Source organism: Etheostoma cragini, chromosome 16, assembly GCF_013103735.1.
Source record: "Etheostoma cragini isolate CJK2018 chromosome 16, CSU_Ecrag_1.0, whole genome shotgun sequence".
NCBI classification, from domain to species: domain Eukaryota; kingdom Metazoa; phylum Chordata; class Actinopteri; order Perciformes; family Percidae; genus Etheostoma; species Etheostoma cragini.
In genome coordinates this window covers 7,533,872-7,551,037 of record NC_048422.1, presented here as the reverse complement: position 1 = coordinate 7,551,037, position 17,166 = coordinate 7,533,872, and the positions used below count along the sequence as shown (strand labels likewise).

At 42.0% G+C, this 17,166-nt stretch overlaps 1 protein-coding gene across 4 annotated transcripts in view; it reads left to right on the top strand.

Moving 5' to 3' along the window:
- The first annotated feature begins 12,782 nt into the window (after positions 1-12,782).
- Positions 12,783-17,166, top strand: part of rxraa (retinoid X receptor, alpha a) — a 115,271-nt gene continuing 110,887 nt past the window's right edge. The window contains exon 1 of one of the 4 annotated variants that reach the window (XM_034895695.1): positions 12,783-13,199. In XM_034895695.1, coding sequence (XP_034751586.1) covers positions 13,172-13,199 — 28 coding nt within the window. In that variant the 5' untranslated portion in view covers positions 12,783-13,171. The remainder of the gene's footprint in view (positions 13,200-17,166) is intronic. The other 3 variants (XM_034895694.1, XM_034895698.1, XM_034895696.1) reach the window with 3 other exon arrangements.

The window sequence follows — 17,166 nt, the reverse complement described above, 5'->3', positions numbered from 1 at the left end:
AAAAAGAAAGAAAGAAAGAAAGAGTCTGGGGCCCCTCTAAAGAAGAATGGACTACCCATCAGCAACATGCTAATCCGTTTGCTTGATGATTAGGAGTTGGGGGTAGATGGGGGGATGGGGGGATGGAGGAGAAATGCTTGGCAGCTTTTTTTGATGTCTCTGCCTTTTGATTCTGTCTCCGTGCTGTGATATGAAAATGACAGCCGCTCTGTCAGAGCAGAGGTATCCGTCCAACATGTGGACGTGCGATGGGTGATTCCGCTTTGATGTTGCGGTCGTGCCTGGACCGTCAGCAAGACAGGATACACAGGTGCACGTTGATATTCATGTAATGCACCTTTTTCATGCCCAATTGCACTGACACTGAATTAGAAACACATTTATGATGAGATAGAATCAACAGCTTTTGAAAACAAGTGGGTTTGAGGATGCTCACTTGTAAATAATAAATACCTAACACCAATGCCTGCTTCTAACACACAATCACACCCGTTCTGTTTTTTATCATTATATCTTTAACCCTTGTCAGTGTCTTTTCATAACCTCAATCCTTGTATTTGACCGAACAACAAAACAATTAGACACCACATTTGTCGCATTTGTTTGAGTGTTTAGAAGTCACATGTTGTGCATGGTTATGTATGTGAGACAGTGCAGACATTTCAGAAAAATACTTTGACACATAATATCCAAAGTGAAATCAAAACATCTCTGGCTTAAACAAACAATTCATTGGAAGCAGGAACAGTAATACTTTCAATACTGACCCAAATGTTTCCCTGGAACACAGTATTGAAAAGTGTCAACCTACAAAAACAAAGCATGCTTGGTCGGATTCTGATGCCAGGATCAGATGGTAATCACAAGTCAGATTGGGTAATTCTTTAAATTCCTGCTGTGCCTTTGTCGAGAGACATGTTTGGTGCGTAATTTCTATCGCACCCCTACGCCTGAGGCGTAAGGCCCGTGTCCACACGACACAGGCTTTACGTGATCACGCATGCCCCCCCATCCCTCCTCCACAATAGATGCTAGTAGCCAAGGAGGACAAAAAAACTTGATGTACTCTTCAGGAAGGGTTATTACTTCACTTATCTGCATGTGAAATTCGCCAGACGACACTATCTTCTCAACATAGCCATACTGACAAATACAGAGAGAGTTGTGTGGAGCTGATAGCCTTAATTAGCTTTGTAGCAACTCATTTGGCAATGGCTTAAATGTACCGGTCGTTTATTAATAGCAAAATAAAAACGTACTAAAACTTCATTGTAGCGTGATCCTGGTATTAGTCTTGACTGAAATCAGATATCTTCTGATTTATAGATTTTTTATATGACCATGGATTGAATGATTATGGTAAAGGAGTTGCATGGAGTTGCAGGAGTTAAGGGCAACACTGCAGCTGCCCTCAGCTCTGCGGAGGATTTCAGCACAACAGACCGGATTACGTTTTCTGTTAAATTTGAAAAACCTCATAGGGGAGGCCTCTAGCTCACCCAATAAGAGAGTTTGCCCCCATGTATGCTTTCACTAATAAAGGGAAAAGCCCCAGAAAAATAATCTTTAAAAAAAAAACAACTCATAAAGTGACATTTTTATGCCATCGGAGACACACATTTTCATTCTTCAAAGTAAAGTATGTAGAAAAGCATTGTTTGTTACCAGAACTGAAAACAATATTGTTTTTGGAATAATACTGCCACTGACTGTGAAATATTAAACCAAGTGGGAGGAGACACTAAACTTGTTGTTTGGGAGACAGTGAGACTCCATTTAATGAAAGACAAAAATAATTAAATCCCAGAAATTGTGAGATATATGGGAAGCTGTGATAGTGTGTGATATATTTGAATCATATGCTTAAATATGATATTCCGAATTTTCAGACTTGCCAGATGGTGAAAAGCTAGAGGACTGAGAAGCAAACAATGAAAGGTGTGAGGAAGAGTGACGCAATATATATACAATAAATACCACATGTTGACAGCAATCCATTAGACAGACTCATACATCACTGCAGTACAATAGCTGACTTTACCCACTGACGACTTCCATATGGTGTGATACATTCACACGCACACACACACCCACACACACACAGCAGACTGTACTCTGCCCATGACGTGCAACATGCTTTAATGTATCCACTGTATGAGCCTGGGGGAGATGAAGGCTGGTCCTCCTGATCATTCGCACTTTAACACCAAACCTCCTCTTATTCATGAGCCCCTCTGTGCTCGCCACAAAACACTGTGTTCAATCGCATTATCATTAAAGAGCAAATCAGTCACATTAAGCCCCTGTGCTGTCACTTACTCGGCAATCTCAGCTGTGCGCTGACAAGAAAGCGTGGCGGGACATGAGATAAGATGATGACAAGTGAAAAGAGTTTTGCATGAACAGTGTCGCTCCATCACTTATTTATTTTCTTCTCAAAGCTAAAAATAAATAAGTAAATGAAAAATCCCAACTGCTTGCTCAACACATCCCTGTGGGTGCATCAAAAAAGTGTTGCAATTGGGAATTCATTAATGGGATTATTGTAATAATGACCTAATCATGCTTTCAGAGATATACTGTAAGTGTGGAGGGAGGGGAAAAGTAGCAGCAGGTCTTTCTAGTGGAAATTATAATAATAATGGGCTCATGAAATCAGTATTTTTTTATTAACAAAGGCAAAGGTGGTAAAGATGGGCGGGAGTTAGTCTCGGTTGAATAATTTCTGATCAAATTCAGCAAGCAGAGGAGCAGGTCTCTGCCACCCAACAAAGGAAACAACCACAAAAACAGGACATGACGAGTAGTCATCAGGGTTACTTATGGCTTTCACCTTTTGTGTGGTTGTTGTTTCGTGTGGTTGTCTATTTTGGCATTCTATTATGTTCAGGCTTTAAACCTGGAGTACTGGATTTGCTGGAGTGCAGTAATTAGGGCCCTGAAGCTCTCTCACTGTGGTGTTAATGGTGCCAGAGAGCCAACAGAAACACAAACTTTTGTTTTTTCTGTTTTAATTATGTTGTTTTGACATCACTACATGTAACACTTTATAATAGATGTGCGGTGCTTATTGTACACAACCCTGTATCATCTCGTGGTATATACAGGATTTCCTCTGTTGATGCAGGCTGCATATGCATTATCATTAATCAGACATGTATACACAACTGTCAAAATAGCTGCGGTTTCACTGCTACTTTGCGTTTAGAATGCATTTCCTCATGGAAATATTTAAAATTAACAAGAAGTTCAGTACACGTCCACACCATGCATTGCAGTAACATCACAATTCTATTCAATTAGTACAGTTCCTGTTGAAAATGTGCCTGTTTGGAATGGGCAGTGGCTTGGCTTGCGGTATTGCTGCTAGTAGAGTTGTCCAGAACTAAATTAAAAACTAACCCCAAAATTACTTACTGAAGGACCCTGAACCACTTGATTTGCAACTCAACTGTATAGCCTACTGCTGACTTTCAGTGTACTTCTATATCAGAGGAAGACATTGTGCTACTATATTTACCTGACAGAGAACGTTGCAGATTCAGAAGGTACAGTAACTTTCCTTGCAGAACACAGTTGATGGTTTAAAGCTGCCTCGTTCAGTTAGTTTGTATGTTAGTTTTGCTATAGTTTCGCAAAGTCTATGACTGTGGATCCTTACAACCCCTCTTCAAAAGATTCAAACTATCCCTTTAAAGGTCCAATGGCATTAACATTTCACTTTATGAGTTTTTTTTAACGTTAATATGTGTTCCCCCAAACTGCCTATGGTACCCCAGTGGCTAGAAATGGCATTAGGTGTAAACCGAGACCTGGGTATCCTGCTTTGCCTTTAAGAAAAGGAAAGCTCGGATGGGCGGATCTGGAATCTTGTGTCTTATGAGGTCATAAGGGGCAAGGTTACCTCTCCTTTCTCTGCTCTGTCCACCCAGAGAATTTGGCCAACCCATGAGAACGAGACATCATGGCTTTCAAACGAGCAAAGTGGCAGTTGGTCAAGGCCAAACCCCCAGCCTCCACCTTGCCCCCTCTTTTTCCTCCTCAAAAGCTACAGACTCAGGAATGGCATATACTAAGGAAAGCTCATTGTGGGACTGGCTCTAGTGGCTGTAATTCTGCAGCATGGCGGAATTTTGGGAAAGAGACTTCAGATACAGTATTAGGGGACCACTAAGGTCTATATCAAAGCCTCCAAAGAGCACCATGTCCTGTGGAATTTAAGACATAAAAATGTACTTTTAGAAACGTCATGTCACATTGTTAAGCAAACATGACATACAAAGCTTTAGTTAAATGTTAGTTCAACACTATCTCCTGCTGAGCAACCCTACTATTAAAGGGCTATTATGCAAATGAAATACAGTAGCAGTAACACACAGTTAGACCATGTGATTAAGTCAACCAACAGGTTGGGTCGACTGATACAGATGTTAATGATAGTTTACCAACCAATTAATACACCAGGGGTCAAAATCATTCAAAGTCATTTTCCACTAACAACAGTTAGTTATTCACCGGCCGACCAGTGGCACCACTTAAAATAATTTAACTCTCGGCATAAAAAAGCTATAACTTTTTCTATTGCATCAACACTCAAATAATTTTGACTGACCTTGCTTGATTGGCCATACAAAGTTTTTTTGAGAAAATGTTACATATTACAGTGTCCTCAGCTGGAGCCCAGAATAAGAGCCTGACTGACAGCAAGGCGATCAAGCTTCTGTGCGTGCGTGCGTGCGTGCGTGCGTGCGTGCGTGCGTGCGTGCATGTACTTGTGTCTGTCTATGTGTAAGCAGGCGGTTGGATAGACAGAATGTGTATCCTTTTGTGTGCACACGGGTTATTATGACTGCATGTTTATGTGTGTTTTAAGTGTGTGTGTTTTAAGTGTGTGTGTGTGTGTGTGTGTGTGTGTGTGTATGTGTTTTCTCTGGGCAGCCGCAGACTATACAGGCCAGTGCTATAGTCTGCTGTCACAGTTCACTGAAGGACTCGCTCTCCACTGACAGCACACCACCCCCCCAGCCTCCACCTTTTTTCATCTGAAATTGCATAGATGCATTCAGGCAGCTCAATGACAACACGTCTCTATTCCCGCTTTAAAGCTTCCAGCACCAAGCAAACTCCTTTACTAAGCTGCAAATTGGCATTCTGGGACTATCGCTTCACTCATCTTGAACGAGTCTTGTGTGGTTTGAAAGCCTTTTGAAAACTTTCTTCTTACTTTGTCATTGGGAGAAGTGAGGCACTTTCATAAAAACTCCAAGAAAAAAGCGTTTTACACGAAACTGTTGGGGGACGCATACTGTAACTCCTTGTTACTTTTACACATTTTTTTTGTTTATTTTTATTTACGTCCTTATAAAGCCAATGCAAAGTCCAGGTTATACTGTTATACAGGTTATACTAAAGGTTCCTTGCCTCAGAGGTGTGAATGTTGTTGTTTTTTTTCTGCAGCATGGCTTCTTGTTGGGGGATGATGGAGGATGGAGGTTGGAGGGTGTGTGCCGGGGGTTGTGGACAGAGAGGAAGAAGGTTAATCAGGCTTTCCCTTGAAGTGGGAGACAGTGGTAGGAAGTGTCCCGATTTATGGTTCTCCTTAGCCGGTCATTGTAGCCGCCTTCACCATGGCAGTTGACCAGCACACAGAAGGGGAGAGTGTTAGAGGAGCTGTAAATCACAGTGAGAGTGTGGCTCAGACACACACACACCCACACATACACAAACACATGCAGCCCTATGCTCACAGTTCACAGGCAGATCATGTGTGAAGGAAGGGTGTCTCTCCAGTAGTCTGCTGACAAGACAGAGCTGTTCTGGCATCAAAGGTTTGGAAATAAGACTTTCTTTCTTACTTTTCTCACTTGATTTTTTTGGAATTAAAAAAAACAACCTCTAAAGTTCTTAAATTCGTTGGAAACACACACAACAAAATAATGAGTCAGACTCATGGCTGCTGAGTTGTATGTTTAAATCTGTCACGGTGTGACAAAAACTAAAATCTTCGTCAACTTATTGTGGGATGGTTTACGTCATTATGTGCACGCGTCATCAAAATGTGTTTGCAACAGCACAATGCTTCTGAGATTTGTAGATTGGTTGAAATCTATGACAACTAGAAGAAGAAAAAAAGCGTTTGATTTTAACACGGGAGGGTGGTGTTTCCATCCAAGAGTCAACCATTTGTTAATTATTGACAACTAAGCTCCCCTAGTACTTTTTTAACCTAACCGTAGCATTGGGACATCATCATATTTGTCACAAATAAGTCCTGTTAAAATGGCCGCCAGATCATAAAACAGAAAACAGCACATCTTCCTGTTCCGTCTGCAGGACATGGATGTTTTTTCAAATACTTTAAATCGGGTGTCAGATAGATGTACTTTGTGAAAAGAGTGTTGAAAACATTGTTTTGCCTAGAGTGAAAGTGGCAGCCAATCAGTTTTGGCAGAAATGGGCTAGGCGTGTAATGCATTGAACCAAAGACATTTTCCATCGATGCCTCACATATCTGGAGTCATGAGCCAAAATAAAAGCACTTTATAAATGCTCACATGGCAGTGCAAATTTCACTAAAACCTACACTATATATATATAAATATATAAAATGTGCTAAATTGTCCGTGGGATGTCTACCTGGCAGCAACAGGAGCACCTTTGAGCAGGGTTAATACAGACAAATAGCATCAATTACTGTTACTCTCTGCATCCCTTGGGCTAATTGGGCCTCACACACACACACACACACACACACACACACACACACACACACCTACACACACACACAAAAGCTGTGCTATCTCCACAGCGCTCCTTTAAAATACATGAAAAACGACTTTGATTTCAGCCAAGGAAAACGTATTATCTCTATCACATCCACCATGTCTGACTCACAGAAGTTTATTATTAGCTTCTGTCTCGCGTTCAAGTCTGTGTGACTGTCACTGCTGGTCGGCAGGTACCCTGTTACTCCACTCCGCTCTAATGGTCCTCTCGTTTATGTGAATCTGTCTCTTTCAAGCACCACGGAGTCTATTTCCTTGCCAGGCGGTCTGAGGATTGCTTAACATACAGCGACGCATGTGGGCATCTTAGCAAACACACGTGTATACGGGGAGGTGTGGAAACATGACATCCACAGCCAAATCCAAGCCGGTCATCGGTTCATCGGAGCTTAATGCTTTCAGCAGATGGGGTGGTCTCTTGTCACATTTCAACTGCTGTGCCCGCATGGACTCTGGCCTGATTAGACCATCCAGCCTTGTGGTGGCTGTGAGGCCCCCCTCGCTGAACGTGCGCTGTGCCCTGTGTGTACACAAGATCTCTGGCCTCAGTGGGGAATGTTTACCCAGCTGAAGTCCAACAGTGTTGCGCTCTCTCTCTCCCAGCTGTACAGCACTGACTGGAGAGGAAGTCACTAAGGACACATCTATTGACCAATATCAGATATGCCCATGCTTATCTGAGGTGTACAGCTCTATTAAATGTCTTAATGTGTCATTTCAAAAGGTATATTTCAGTTTCAGATCTCTATATTTTAGCATTTCACCTTCATATCTTCATGTTTTTAGATGAGTAATGTTTCCTCATCTCAGTGCACTCCGTTAACCTTAATGCACATGTGCGTTTGTTGCTGAAGCAAATACCAAAACAAAAACTTTATTCCTCCTTAAATTTTCCAGCCTATAGGACTGAACTGGACTACTGTTTTGTTGTGAGTTGCATCTGATTGCAAGTCAAAACACTGCTAGTCTATATCCTTCGCGTTCCACTTCCAGGATTGCAGGAAATTCCGCCGGATGGACATGTTTTCCATTTCCTTTCCTCTTTCTTTGTGTTGGAATTTGAAATTCCGTGGATTTATGAGGACTATGATTGACTTCTCCTCAAATCTCTATGGGAAATTGAGACAGTTGTCTAGACTCTGGCTCCAATCTGAGTTTTCTTGCGCACGACTATTTTAGTTTAGCACCGCCCCATGACAATTGCGATTGGTTTAAACAAATGCCACTAAACAAGCGCAGGTTTTCTTCTCATCCCCGAATGCTGTGTGGAGTAGCCAGATCCTCCTTTAACGTGCTTTTGGAGGAGGTTCTGGCAAAGCAAGACTACAACACTGCAAAGCAAAGCAGGATCAGGAAGCAGGATCAGCAACAGGGCAACACAAAGCAGCTGAGGTCTGCAAGGCAAGACTGCAAGCCACAAAAAAAAAGTTAATTGTAAATGAGGGACCGAAGTGAGCGTAGACAGTGACAGTCAGCACTTCAGCTGGTGGTTTCCAGCACACAAATGTGGAACATTTAGCACACAACAGGAAAACAATGGAATTGATACTTCTACTGTTGTTTCAAAACAGGCCTAGATGGCTGAATGAACTGGGGCTAGGGTTAGGACAGATCTCATGTAGTGTGCCGTAGACCTACTTTAAAGTCTGTGGAGGGACAGAACACGTGATGGTATTGCAGGAATTTGATAATAAAACCTGGGATCAAACAACTGTGTTGTCCGTTTATGCACACAGCAATCTCACTGGAGACAGTCTGGCTAAAAATAAAAAGATAAAAAGGGAAAAATGACATTCACGAGGTGACACTTTATACATTTGCTTTATAGATGGTAACAGAGTAGAGCTTCTTCTTCTGTGTTTCAACAGATTTTCAGATTTTTTTCACAGATTTGAGTGTAAAATTGTTAAGAAATTGAATCAGTTGACTTTCCGACGTGACCTTACGTCCCTTGTCCTCTTTCAACTCCAGACAAAGAAAAAGAATATATAGGAAAATATATAGGAAATGTTTGACTACACCTTCAACCCTTTGCACAGCCATAATTCAGCCTCTCAATCTGTCGGCTGCGGCGGAACAGTAGCTCCATCATTGTGCAATAATGCTGGACTCGATCGTAGGTAAGAAGATGATGCTCTGCAGGGACGGTGATTCTGCCCTCCGCGATAAAACCAGCTTCTTCTGCCGTGTGCTGACGGGATTTATCGCCGTGTCTGTTTAAATGTAGCCAATTCCACTTTAATATGATATTAAAGAATGATGCATGTCTGAGCTTCAGATGTTCCCATTGAGGGACTCTCATCTGCGCGTGGCGGCATTCAAAACCCTGCAGATACTCTACTGCTGATGTAATGTTCAATATTGATAACAGCCCTGAGCGGAATGGGCTCTGATCATTTAGGAAAATATTGTGCGTTTTTTATTTTTTTTAAACTACCATTTCCTGGCCCTGCGCCTAGATTCATGCCATCCATCTGTTCAATTTGATGGGCAGATATCCACAAAAAACTCTTAGCACCTCAGATGAAATGAACTCTGTCTGTGAAAACAGAGCAGTGCAACATGATGCGGTGCATATGAGGTGGAATGTGCTTCATGGCCACTTCGTTCGAAACCAGGAATTAGTTCCGAGATCTTTGTTTAACAGGTTTAAGTCTTCATTTTCACTCTGTGGACTAAAAAAAAAAAAAAGCCTTGAAGGAAGATGTAGTCTAAAACATGGCTGCTGTCGCTGTGTTGTGTTTTAGTAGACCATGCCAATGGTTTTGCATGTTTTATCCCATTTGATACAACTCATTTCAAAAAAAAATTTTTAATTTGGATGCATTTTCTATCTACCATTACATAACAAAAGACTCTGCTATTTGATTGCAACTCTGCACAGAAATGAATGGAAACCGATGGCTGCCGAGAACAGATATTAGTCAAATGCTCTCTGAAAATATCTAAAGCTGGACAGCATGCACTTGGTTTTTAGACAAAATAGCCATGTTTATGACCATGTGTGTGCTTCTGTGTGTGTGGTGTTCCCTCTTCCTGCCTCTGTGTGCGTCCCTTACGTTCAGTGTGTCAGCTCTTGTTGATTTCCGCAAGGGAAGTTGCCTCAGTGCTATCCTCAGACAAAGCCCTGACCCTAAGGGTTAAGGAATGTGAACCCAGGGCTGTGACGATCAAGACTTTCCCTCGAGGCGGACAATGCTGAACACCTCAGCAAACGCCCTAATGATCTCACATGCTTTTGTGTTCCCCGCGGCGGACCTTCTTCCTCTGCGCTCAATCATGTCCACATTTGAGTGGAATCAGAAAATTAAACAAAACTGAGAAATTTCTGGTATTTCCTCCTAATAAAGACCAAATCAACTTAGGGTCTGACTACATTCTTTATGTAATTTCCTCTATTTTGTTAAGAAACTAAATTGAGGCTTTATTTGAAATGGAAAATAAAAATTGGATACCAGTGACAATCAGTCATTTAAACTACAGTTTTGATTAAAAAACACAAAACATGTGAGTTTTGGACCACTGGTTGGACATAACAAGCTGTTTGAAGACATCAACTTAGACTCTGGGAAATTCTAATGAGCATTTTGACTTTTATTGCATTGTATTAACTGAACAATTCATTTGAATATAATTGCAGTGTACATTGAGCCATACATTCCTCAGGATTGGACGCCATTGTCATTGCCGCTGAAAGAGGCCATAATCGCTTTTACGGACGAGCTTGTTGTGAATGGTCAAAGTACAAAGGAGACCAAAAGGCCCTTGTCTCATTTATCACCCACTTTAAGAGAGGGAGAAAGAGGAGGAGGAGGTTGGCTGTCAGTGCAACCATAGCGGAGTGTATCATAGCGGTGGTCCCCCATTCTCCCCTGAGGCCCAAACACTTTACTTAAAGAAAGTAAAAAAACATGGCATGAAGAAAGACCGAAAGAACCGAGCCAAGAGATATTGCAATTAAGAGTTAAGTGCAGATTTGAGGCCTTGGCTAGCAGAGCTGTGATGTGTTGTGGAGAGCCAAAACACCCTCCAGAGAGTTTATATGAATGGAGGTGAAGGGTCAGAACGCTATTAATCACGGCTGAGGATGAGAGAACTCGGCCTGATCGAGGTGTTCGAGAAAGGCCGTGTTGTGTCTGTCTTCTATTACAGAGCGAAGGCCCTAGGCAAAACAGTCTCCTGAACCGAGGACAAAATGGATGTCCAAATGCTGCTCTTCCCTCCCTCTCCATCTGATGAGCAATTACCCAGCCAATTAAATCACTTATCATCATCGTGCTTACATGACACCGTCTGCTGATTGATAATTGTTTACTCAGAAGACATAGATAAAGGATGTAGTCACACCAAAGCAAGGCCTTGAGCGGAGTGATCAGTAGTGCAGATTTTCTCTCTCCTCACACGTCCGTGAAACTACACAAAAACGCACAATCAGGGCGCCTGGGTAGCTCACCTGGTAGAGCGCGCTCCACATATAGAGGTTTACTCCTCTATGCTGCGGCTGCAGGTTTGACTCCAACCTGCAGCCCTTTGCTGCATGTCATTGCTCCTCTCTTTCCCCTTGCACGTCTTTAGCTGTCCTATGAAAATTAAAAATGCCCAAACAATAATCTAAAATAAATAAAATGAACACATATAAAAATGCACCCACCCGTGCACACAATCAAACCTTGAACCAGCGCCCAGTCAACGTTACTTTTTTTTTCTTCTTTTTTCTTGCTGCCTTTGATCTTTGATGTGCCATACATTGTATTAATTATGTATCTCGCCTCAGAACAAACGTGGTGAACACCTTGAAATGCTTAACAGGAGCCGGCTCATCACAGGGGCCTGGAGGAAGGCTGCAGGAGGCACGTGTATACCCTAGACCGCTCCTATAATGCACTGCATCAGGGATTTTACAGTATGGGGAAAATATAACGCCTGCGTCTGTGGTACTCTCTGTCAATCTAGGCCAAAGGAAATGCATTTTGGACTCTCGTGAAACATGTGTCTTCCTCTACATATGTGCAGGATTGGGTGTCAAAGGGGAGGAGGTGCACAGATGGATGTGGCTTTAATTGAGCATAAACTGTCATGTCCAGATAGCAGCAAAACCAGTGACAGAGATGTAGCGTTGCTTGAATGCAGGGAGAAATATGTAAATGAAGCGTTTCTGGAAAGCTAGCAGAGGTGGCTTATGTTAATATTCCCCCAAGCTTTTATGTATCTGCGATTAATTCATATTTTTTAGTGCCATGTCGGCAGTATCGGAAAATATTGATACTGCAACTGTGTTCCATTTTAGCTTGCACAACTTTCTTGGATTGGATGCACTATATAAACACATTGGGATAGCCAATTGGCAAAGTTGGTGAAATATCTGGATTTGTTTGAGTGTTGAAACTCTTTTATGGTGCCCACAATTGTGCTGTGTTTGTACATGGACACATGACAAAGATATATTTTTATCCCTAGGCATTGAAAAAAGTTTTAAATCTCTGAATCTGAATAATTTTCCGTTTGCAAATGTGCAGGAAAAACTTTATAAAGAAGCATTTTTGTAATGAATTAATAAAAAGTCATGGATTTTAAGTTCTTTATTAAAAAAGAATTCAATAGTCCTTTAATCCATGTTGTAGTTAAACCTAAAGTTTGACATTCAAAACGATTGAGATTCAATAAGTGGATTTGATGCCAGATTCACACTGGATAAAATGTTATCATTCCTTCTGTGTAGGTGAGTGTGTTTATTTTATATTATGTTAGAGCAGCTTTGGCGGTGAGTAGGTTGAAATATCTATCTACTGAGCCAACAGCCGGGGTTTAACATAATGTGACCAGGTTAAAATAACAGGAGATAAGCAGTGAAAAGAATAAGTAGCCTATCTACTCAACTGAAAGGGCTCCACGTGATTTGGAAAACCTCTACCTCGAGGAAACTTACAGACCTTTTAATAGGTTGGCTGTGATGAAATGCGCTGCGTGTTTGTCTGTCTTTTTGTGTTGTTCATTTCAAAGTTCACGATAAGGCTCCTGTTTGTGGCGGTGTCGCTGCAGCTCGGCCTACGTTGGTGGGAGTACCCCCTGCACAGGTCCCTTTTGCAGTGCAGATCCAGTAGTTGGAGTTGCTGTACACCGGAGCACGAGAGGGAGAGGAGCGCGAGCGCAGCAGCTCAGTGAGCAAACAGAGGTAGCGAGACGTTATCTTTTGAGACTACCACACATCGAGCTGTCACTTTTACGCTTCGTGCCGAGTCTACTTGAAGAGAACCGAAGCAGGAGCAGCAGCAGCAGCCGCCGCCGCAGACGCGCCCGGGTCCGGTCTGGTGTGCTCGAGCAGCCGCCAGTGAAAAACTCCCAGACGCGGTCGTCTCAGCTGGCATGAGCTAACCTACCAGACAGACATGGAAACCAAACCGTTCCTGTCATTGGGTAAGTTTGTTTGTTCATGACTAAGCCTTGCTGTGTTATACATGTGAGGGGTTTTGAAAGGACTTTCATCGGGAGATTAGTGTGAAACGTGTCCACGCGCTGTTTTTGAGTGCCTCTTTTCTTCTCTTTGGACAGTGCGTGCATTGGGTTAGGGTTAGTTGTCCAAATGCAGCAACATGTTTGAGACTGTTGACGAGCTTTAGCGGACATTGTCTTCTTCCGTTTAATACTATAATAAAAGCAGACATTTCCTCTCTGTGTTGCATATCTAATGTTGCTGTTGGAGCTGATGACATTTCGCTTTGATACGTAGTGACATCTCGTTTGGGATGAGTTGGGCGCACACTTCGCGCGCGCGGCAGTTAAATGTAGCACTTGTTTTTCACTTTTGCTGAAAACTTTATTTTCATTTCTGTCAGGTCCACATGGAAAAGGGCAGACAGAGATGAAGCTTAGTACTGGAGCGTTTGCAAAGCGCGGTATCGAGTAGGGCTGAACTTAAATATTGCAGAAACCGAGGAATTTGAACTTGCACGAGCAGTTTTTTTTTTTTTTGTTTACCATGCGTTGTCTGTATTTAGCTAGCTTGTATGCGTTTCATTAAGTCTCCTGGTAACTCTTTGGCTAGCATGTACCCCAAATATATGGACGCATTTTTATGAGATTTATCTTGTCTTTCTCGCGGCTTGGTTTAACTTCCGTTTGAATATGTTGCTAATTGTTTGATAGTGAACAGCATAAACCGTGGCATTTTTTGACATTTGGCTCTGGGCTCAAACAAAGTTGCATGGCTTTTTAACGACACCAGTATTCCTCTTAAAACCTCACTCAAGTGAAGCTGACACAGGTGTGGAATGACTGCACCTGGATCTCTGTACATGGTTATCCTTCTGGTCTTTACACAGAAACCTATTTTGTGTGGATGAAAATGAGCATACAGTCTTCACAGGGATAACTCACGTTATGGAGGGCACTTTGTTGTCGTTAAAGATACTGCATTTGCCTGGCTACTATCTGTGTTTTTATGGAGAAAGTTTTAGAGGACTTTAAAAAAAAAAAAAAAATGTTCATGCTGCATTTCCCCAGAAATTAAAGGCTCAAAGGAAAGAAGGGACATTTACTACGCTGTCATAACTTTAATGGTTAATGTTTTATTTCTCAAATTAACTGACACATCTCAATAACAATTTGGATAACTGAATTCATCTTAGGCAAAGTCTTAAATTTTTGTCAAATGTCTGCGTTGTTTTTTTAATTTCCAGTTCAAATAGACTTGAGCAGTGTGAATTATGAATGCCGGGCTGCTACTGTGAGTTTGTCTAAGTGAGCAGAGCAGCACATTGTCCCCTGTAGCAGAGCTACAGCACAGAGCTGGAGGCTAGACCTGTTATTGTGTCTGCAGCTCTTTCATGAGGGCGTCGTGTTACACCTTGACACGTTTAGAGAGCTGCCTGGATGCACTGAGGAGATTCACAGGGACTTCTGAGACACCGGGCGGCTTTCTTCTGTTACAGGCTGACACTGTCGCCACAACACCCTTTATGTGGCTTCCCAGAAATACTCTGTCCAGTGTCACACACACATACACACACACACACACACTGGCGGGCTGTTATTACAGGTGCACCGTATTGTGTGTCCACGCTGAAAGTGATTCAAGTTTCAGTCTGCCTAAATGAACACCAGAGTAGCTCATGCAGACACTTGACAGCATATGCAAGTCTTAGCTAAAAAGCCTCTGTGGTTGGTGTGAGGCCCAACACTTAATTGTTTATATGAGCAGGAAGACTTTTCCAGCAGCAGAGGATCTCATCTCTTTTCCTTGCAGCCACACCACATGCTGTATCAGCAGCTTTTTCATCGCCTATAGCCTAGTCCTAATTTGTGGGCCCTTAAATCACCATTTATATTTAAACTTGCTCCATCAAAAGTCCACTTGAGTGCTGATTGGTAATTGGCCCCCTTCAAGGACGCCGCTATCTGCAAAGTCCTTGAGCGTATCGATTAACCGCTCACTCAGTGTTATTATCTGTCGCGCTGCATTAGAAATTCTGACATGCAAGTAGTTGAAATGACAGCAAGTACATTATACAATTATATATCGGTTGGTGGCTGTGATGACGACACCCCCCCTTTTGCAAAATATGCTCGGTACTGTATGGTGATGTGCTGCCTGATCCCACTATCAACCCCTCCCCAGCCCTCTATATCCGACATTAAGCTATAAAGACTGAAGGGATGACATTGAAAGGAGACTGTGTCCTTTTGTGAGAGCAGTATGAGGCTGATTGCCGTGACAGTCTGTCAGGGAAATAAATAGTGCGGCTGTGAAAAGAAAGCCGAGTGTTTGAGTGAGAGGGTAAAAAGTCTGTACGTTGTTTTTTTCTTTTCTTTTCTGTAAGTCAGTCAAATATGTATGTATTGATTTAATATTTTGTTTTGTGGTAAATGTGTCAGCACCTAGGGAGGACCAGCTGAATGTTGCACATGTCCAGTTGTATTGGTTTTATTGAATGCTTCCTTATCCAAATCAGGGGACTGAGGATAAAGATGTAGAGTCTTCATTTATTAATAAATATTACGTCCACCAAGGAGGTTATGTTTTCGGTTTGGTTTGTCTGCATGTTGTTTTGTTGGTTTTGATGGTCTGTCAGCAGATTTCCAGAGAAAAAACTATTGGCCAGATTTACATGTAATGTGCATGGAAGTAGAACGGGCCCAGGATAACCCAATGAATTTTGGAGCGCATCCGAATTGCCGGGCGGATACACAAATAGTTTTTCACTTTGGTAAACATTGGGCAGCATTGGAAGATAGGGCGTGTGCTGCCTTCACGTGATGTCAGAATAAAAAAAAAAAATGAGTCCCCGACTAGGAAAATTCACACTGCATTCAAATTGTGAGATAGGATGTGCATTGAGACCCCTCAGAGTGACCTTTTACTTGATATGACCGTTTCAAACTATTTTTGTTTTTAAATTGACATCCTCAACTTTTTAAATAACCGAGTTGCATTTGATAAAACAAGACATTTACACCTTAAATCATCTGTTTATGACGACCCTTGTTCAAGTAACCGTGACTAAAGTCATTTACAGGGGGAAAAAAAATAGAAAATGATTTCTGATAGGTGACAGTCAATTTTGTATCACGATTGAAAAGTGTTTGCTCACTCCAAAGGCCTGTTTTACCAGCTGCCCCAGAGGTGTGTAGGGCTGGGTATCAATCAAAAATCTTCGATACCGGTACCAATACCGATACCTTTACTTCAATATCGGTTCCTGAACGATACCTTTTTCAATACCAGTTTTATAATATCAATTCTGAGAAAAAGAAAATTACACAACATAATAAAGTTCAAATCTTGAGTTTTATTTTTAGCTCAGATTTTTCCATTCAAAGTAAAATATTTTCAGTGAAAAAGAACATTTGGAAACAAGTCAGTGTCTAAGGGTCACTGTTAAATTCTTAGCAGTTCTTCTTCAGAAAGATTAACATGTCTGCTTTCTCAGGAGACAAACAAGCCCGGTCCTGGCTGATGGTGTCTCCAGCAGTAGAAAATGTACGCTCTGAGGGTGTGGATGATGCTTGCACACAGAGATACCTGGTTGCCAAGTTTGATAGCATTGGCATATTGTCCCTCACATTCCACCACCAGGTCACTGCATTCACAGAAGTTAAAGTAGACGGTAGACCTCTGTACCGCTGGATCTCCTCATGAATCTTGTCTGTGTTGCTAGAACTGTTCTCAACTGCTTCAACTGCCATGTCTTCATCAGCAAATAGCTCCTCAAGAGCAGAGAGCTTTTTTATTTAGCTAGCTACGCAGCAATGAAATAAGGCTACACGCTAACTCAGCACGATGCACGTGTTAAGTTGCAGTAACGCTATAAACATAAACTTGCCTGTTGAAATCCCAGACACAGTGCCGTCCTCGGTACTCTTTGATGAGGCGGAGTCCGCTGGT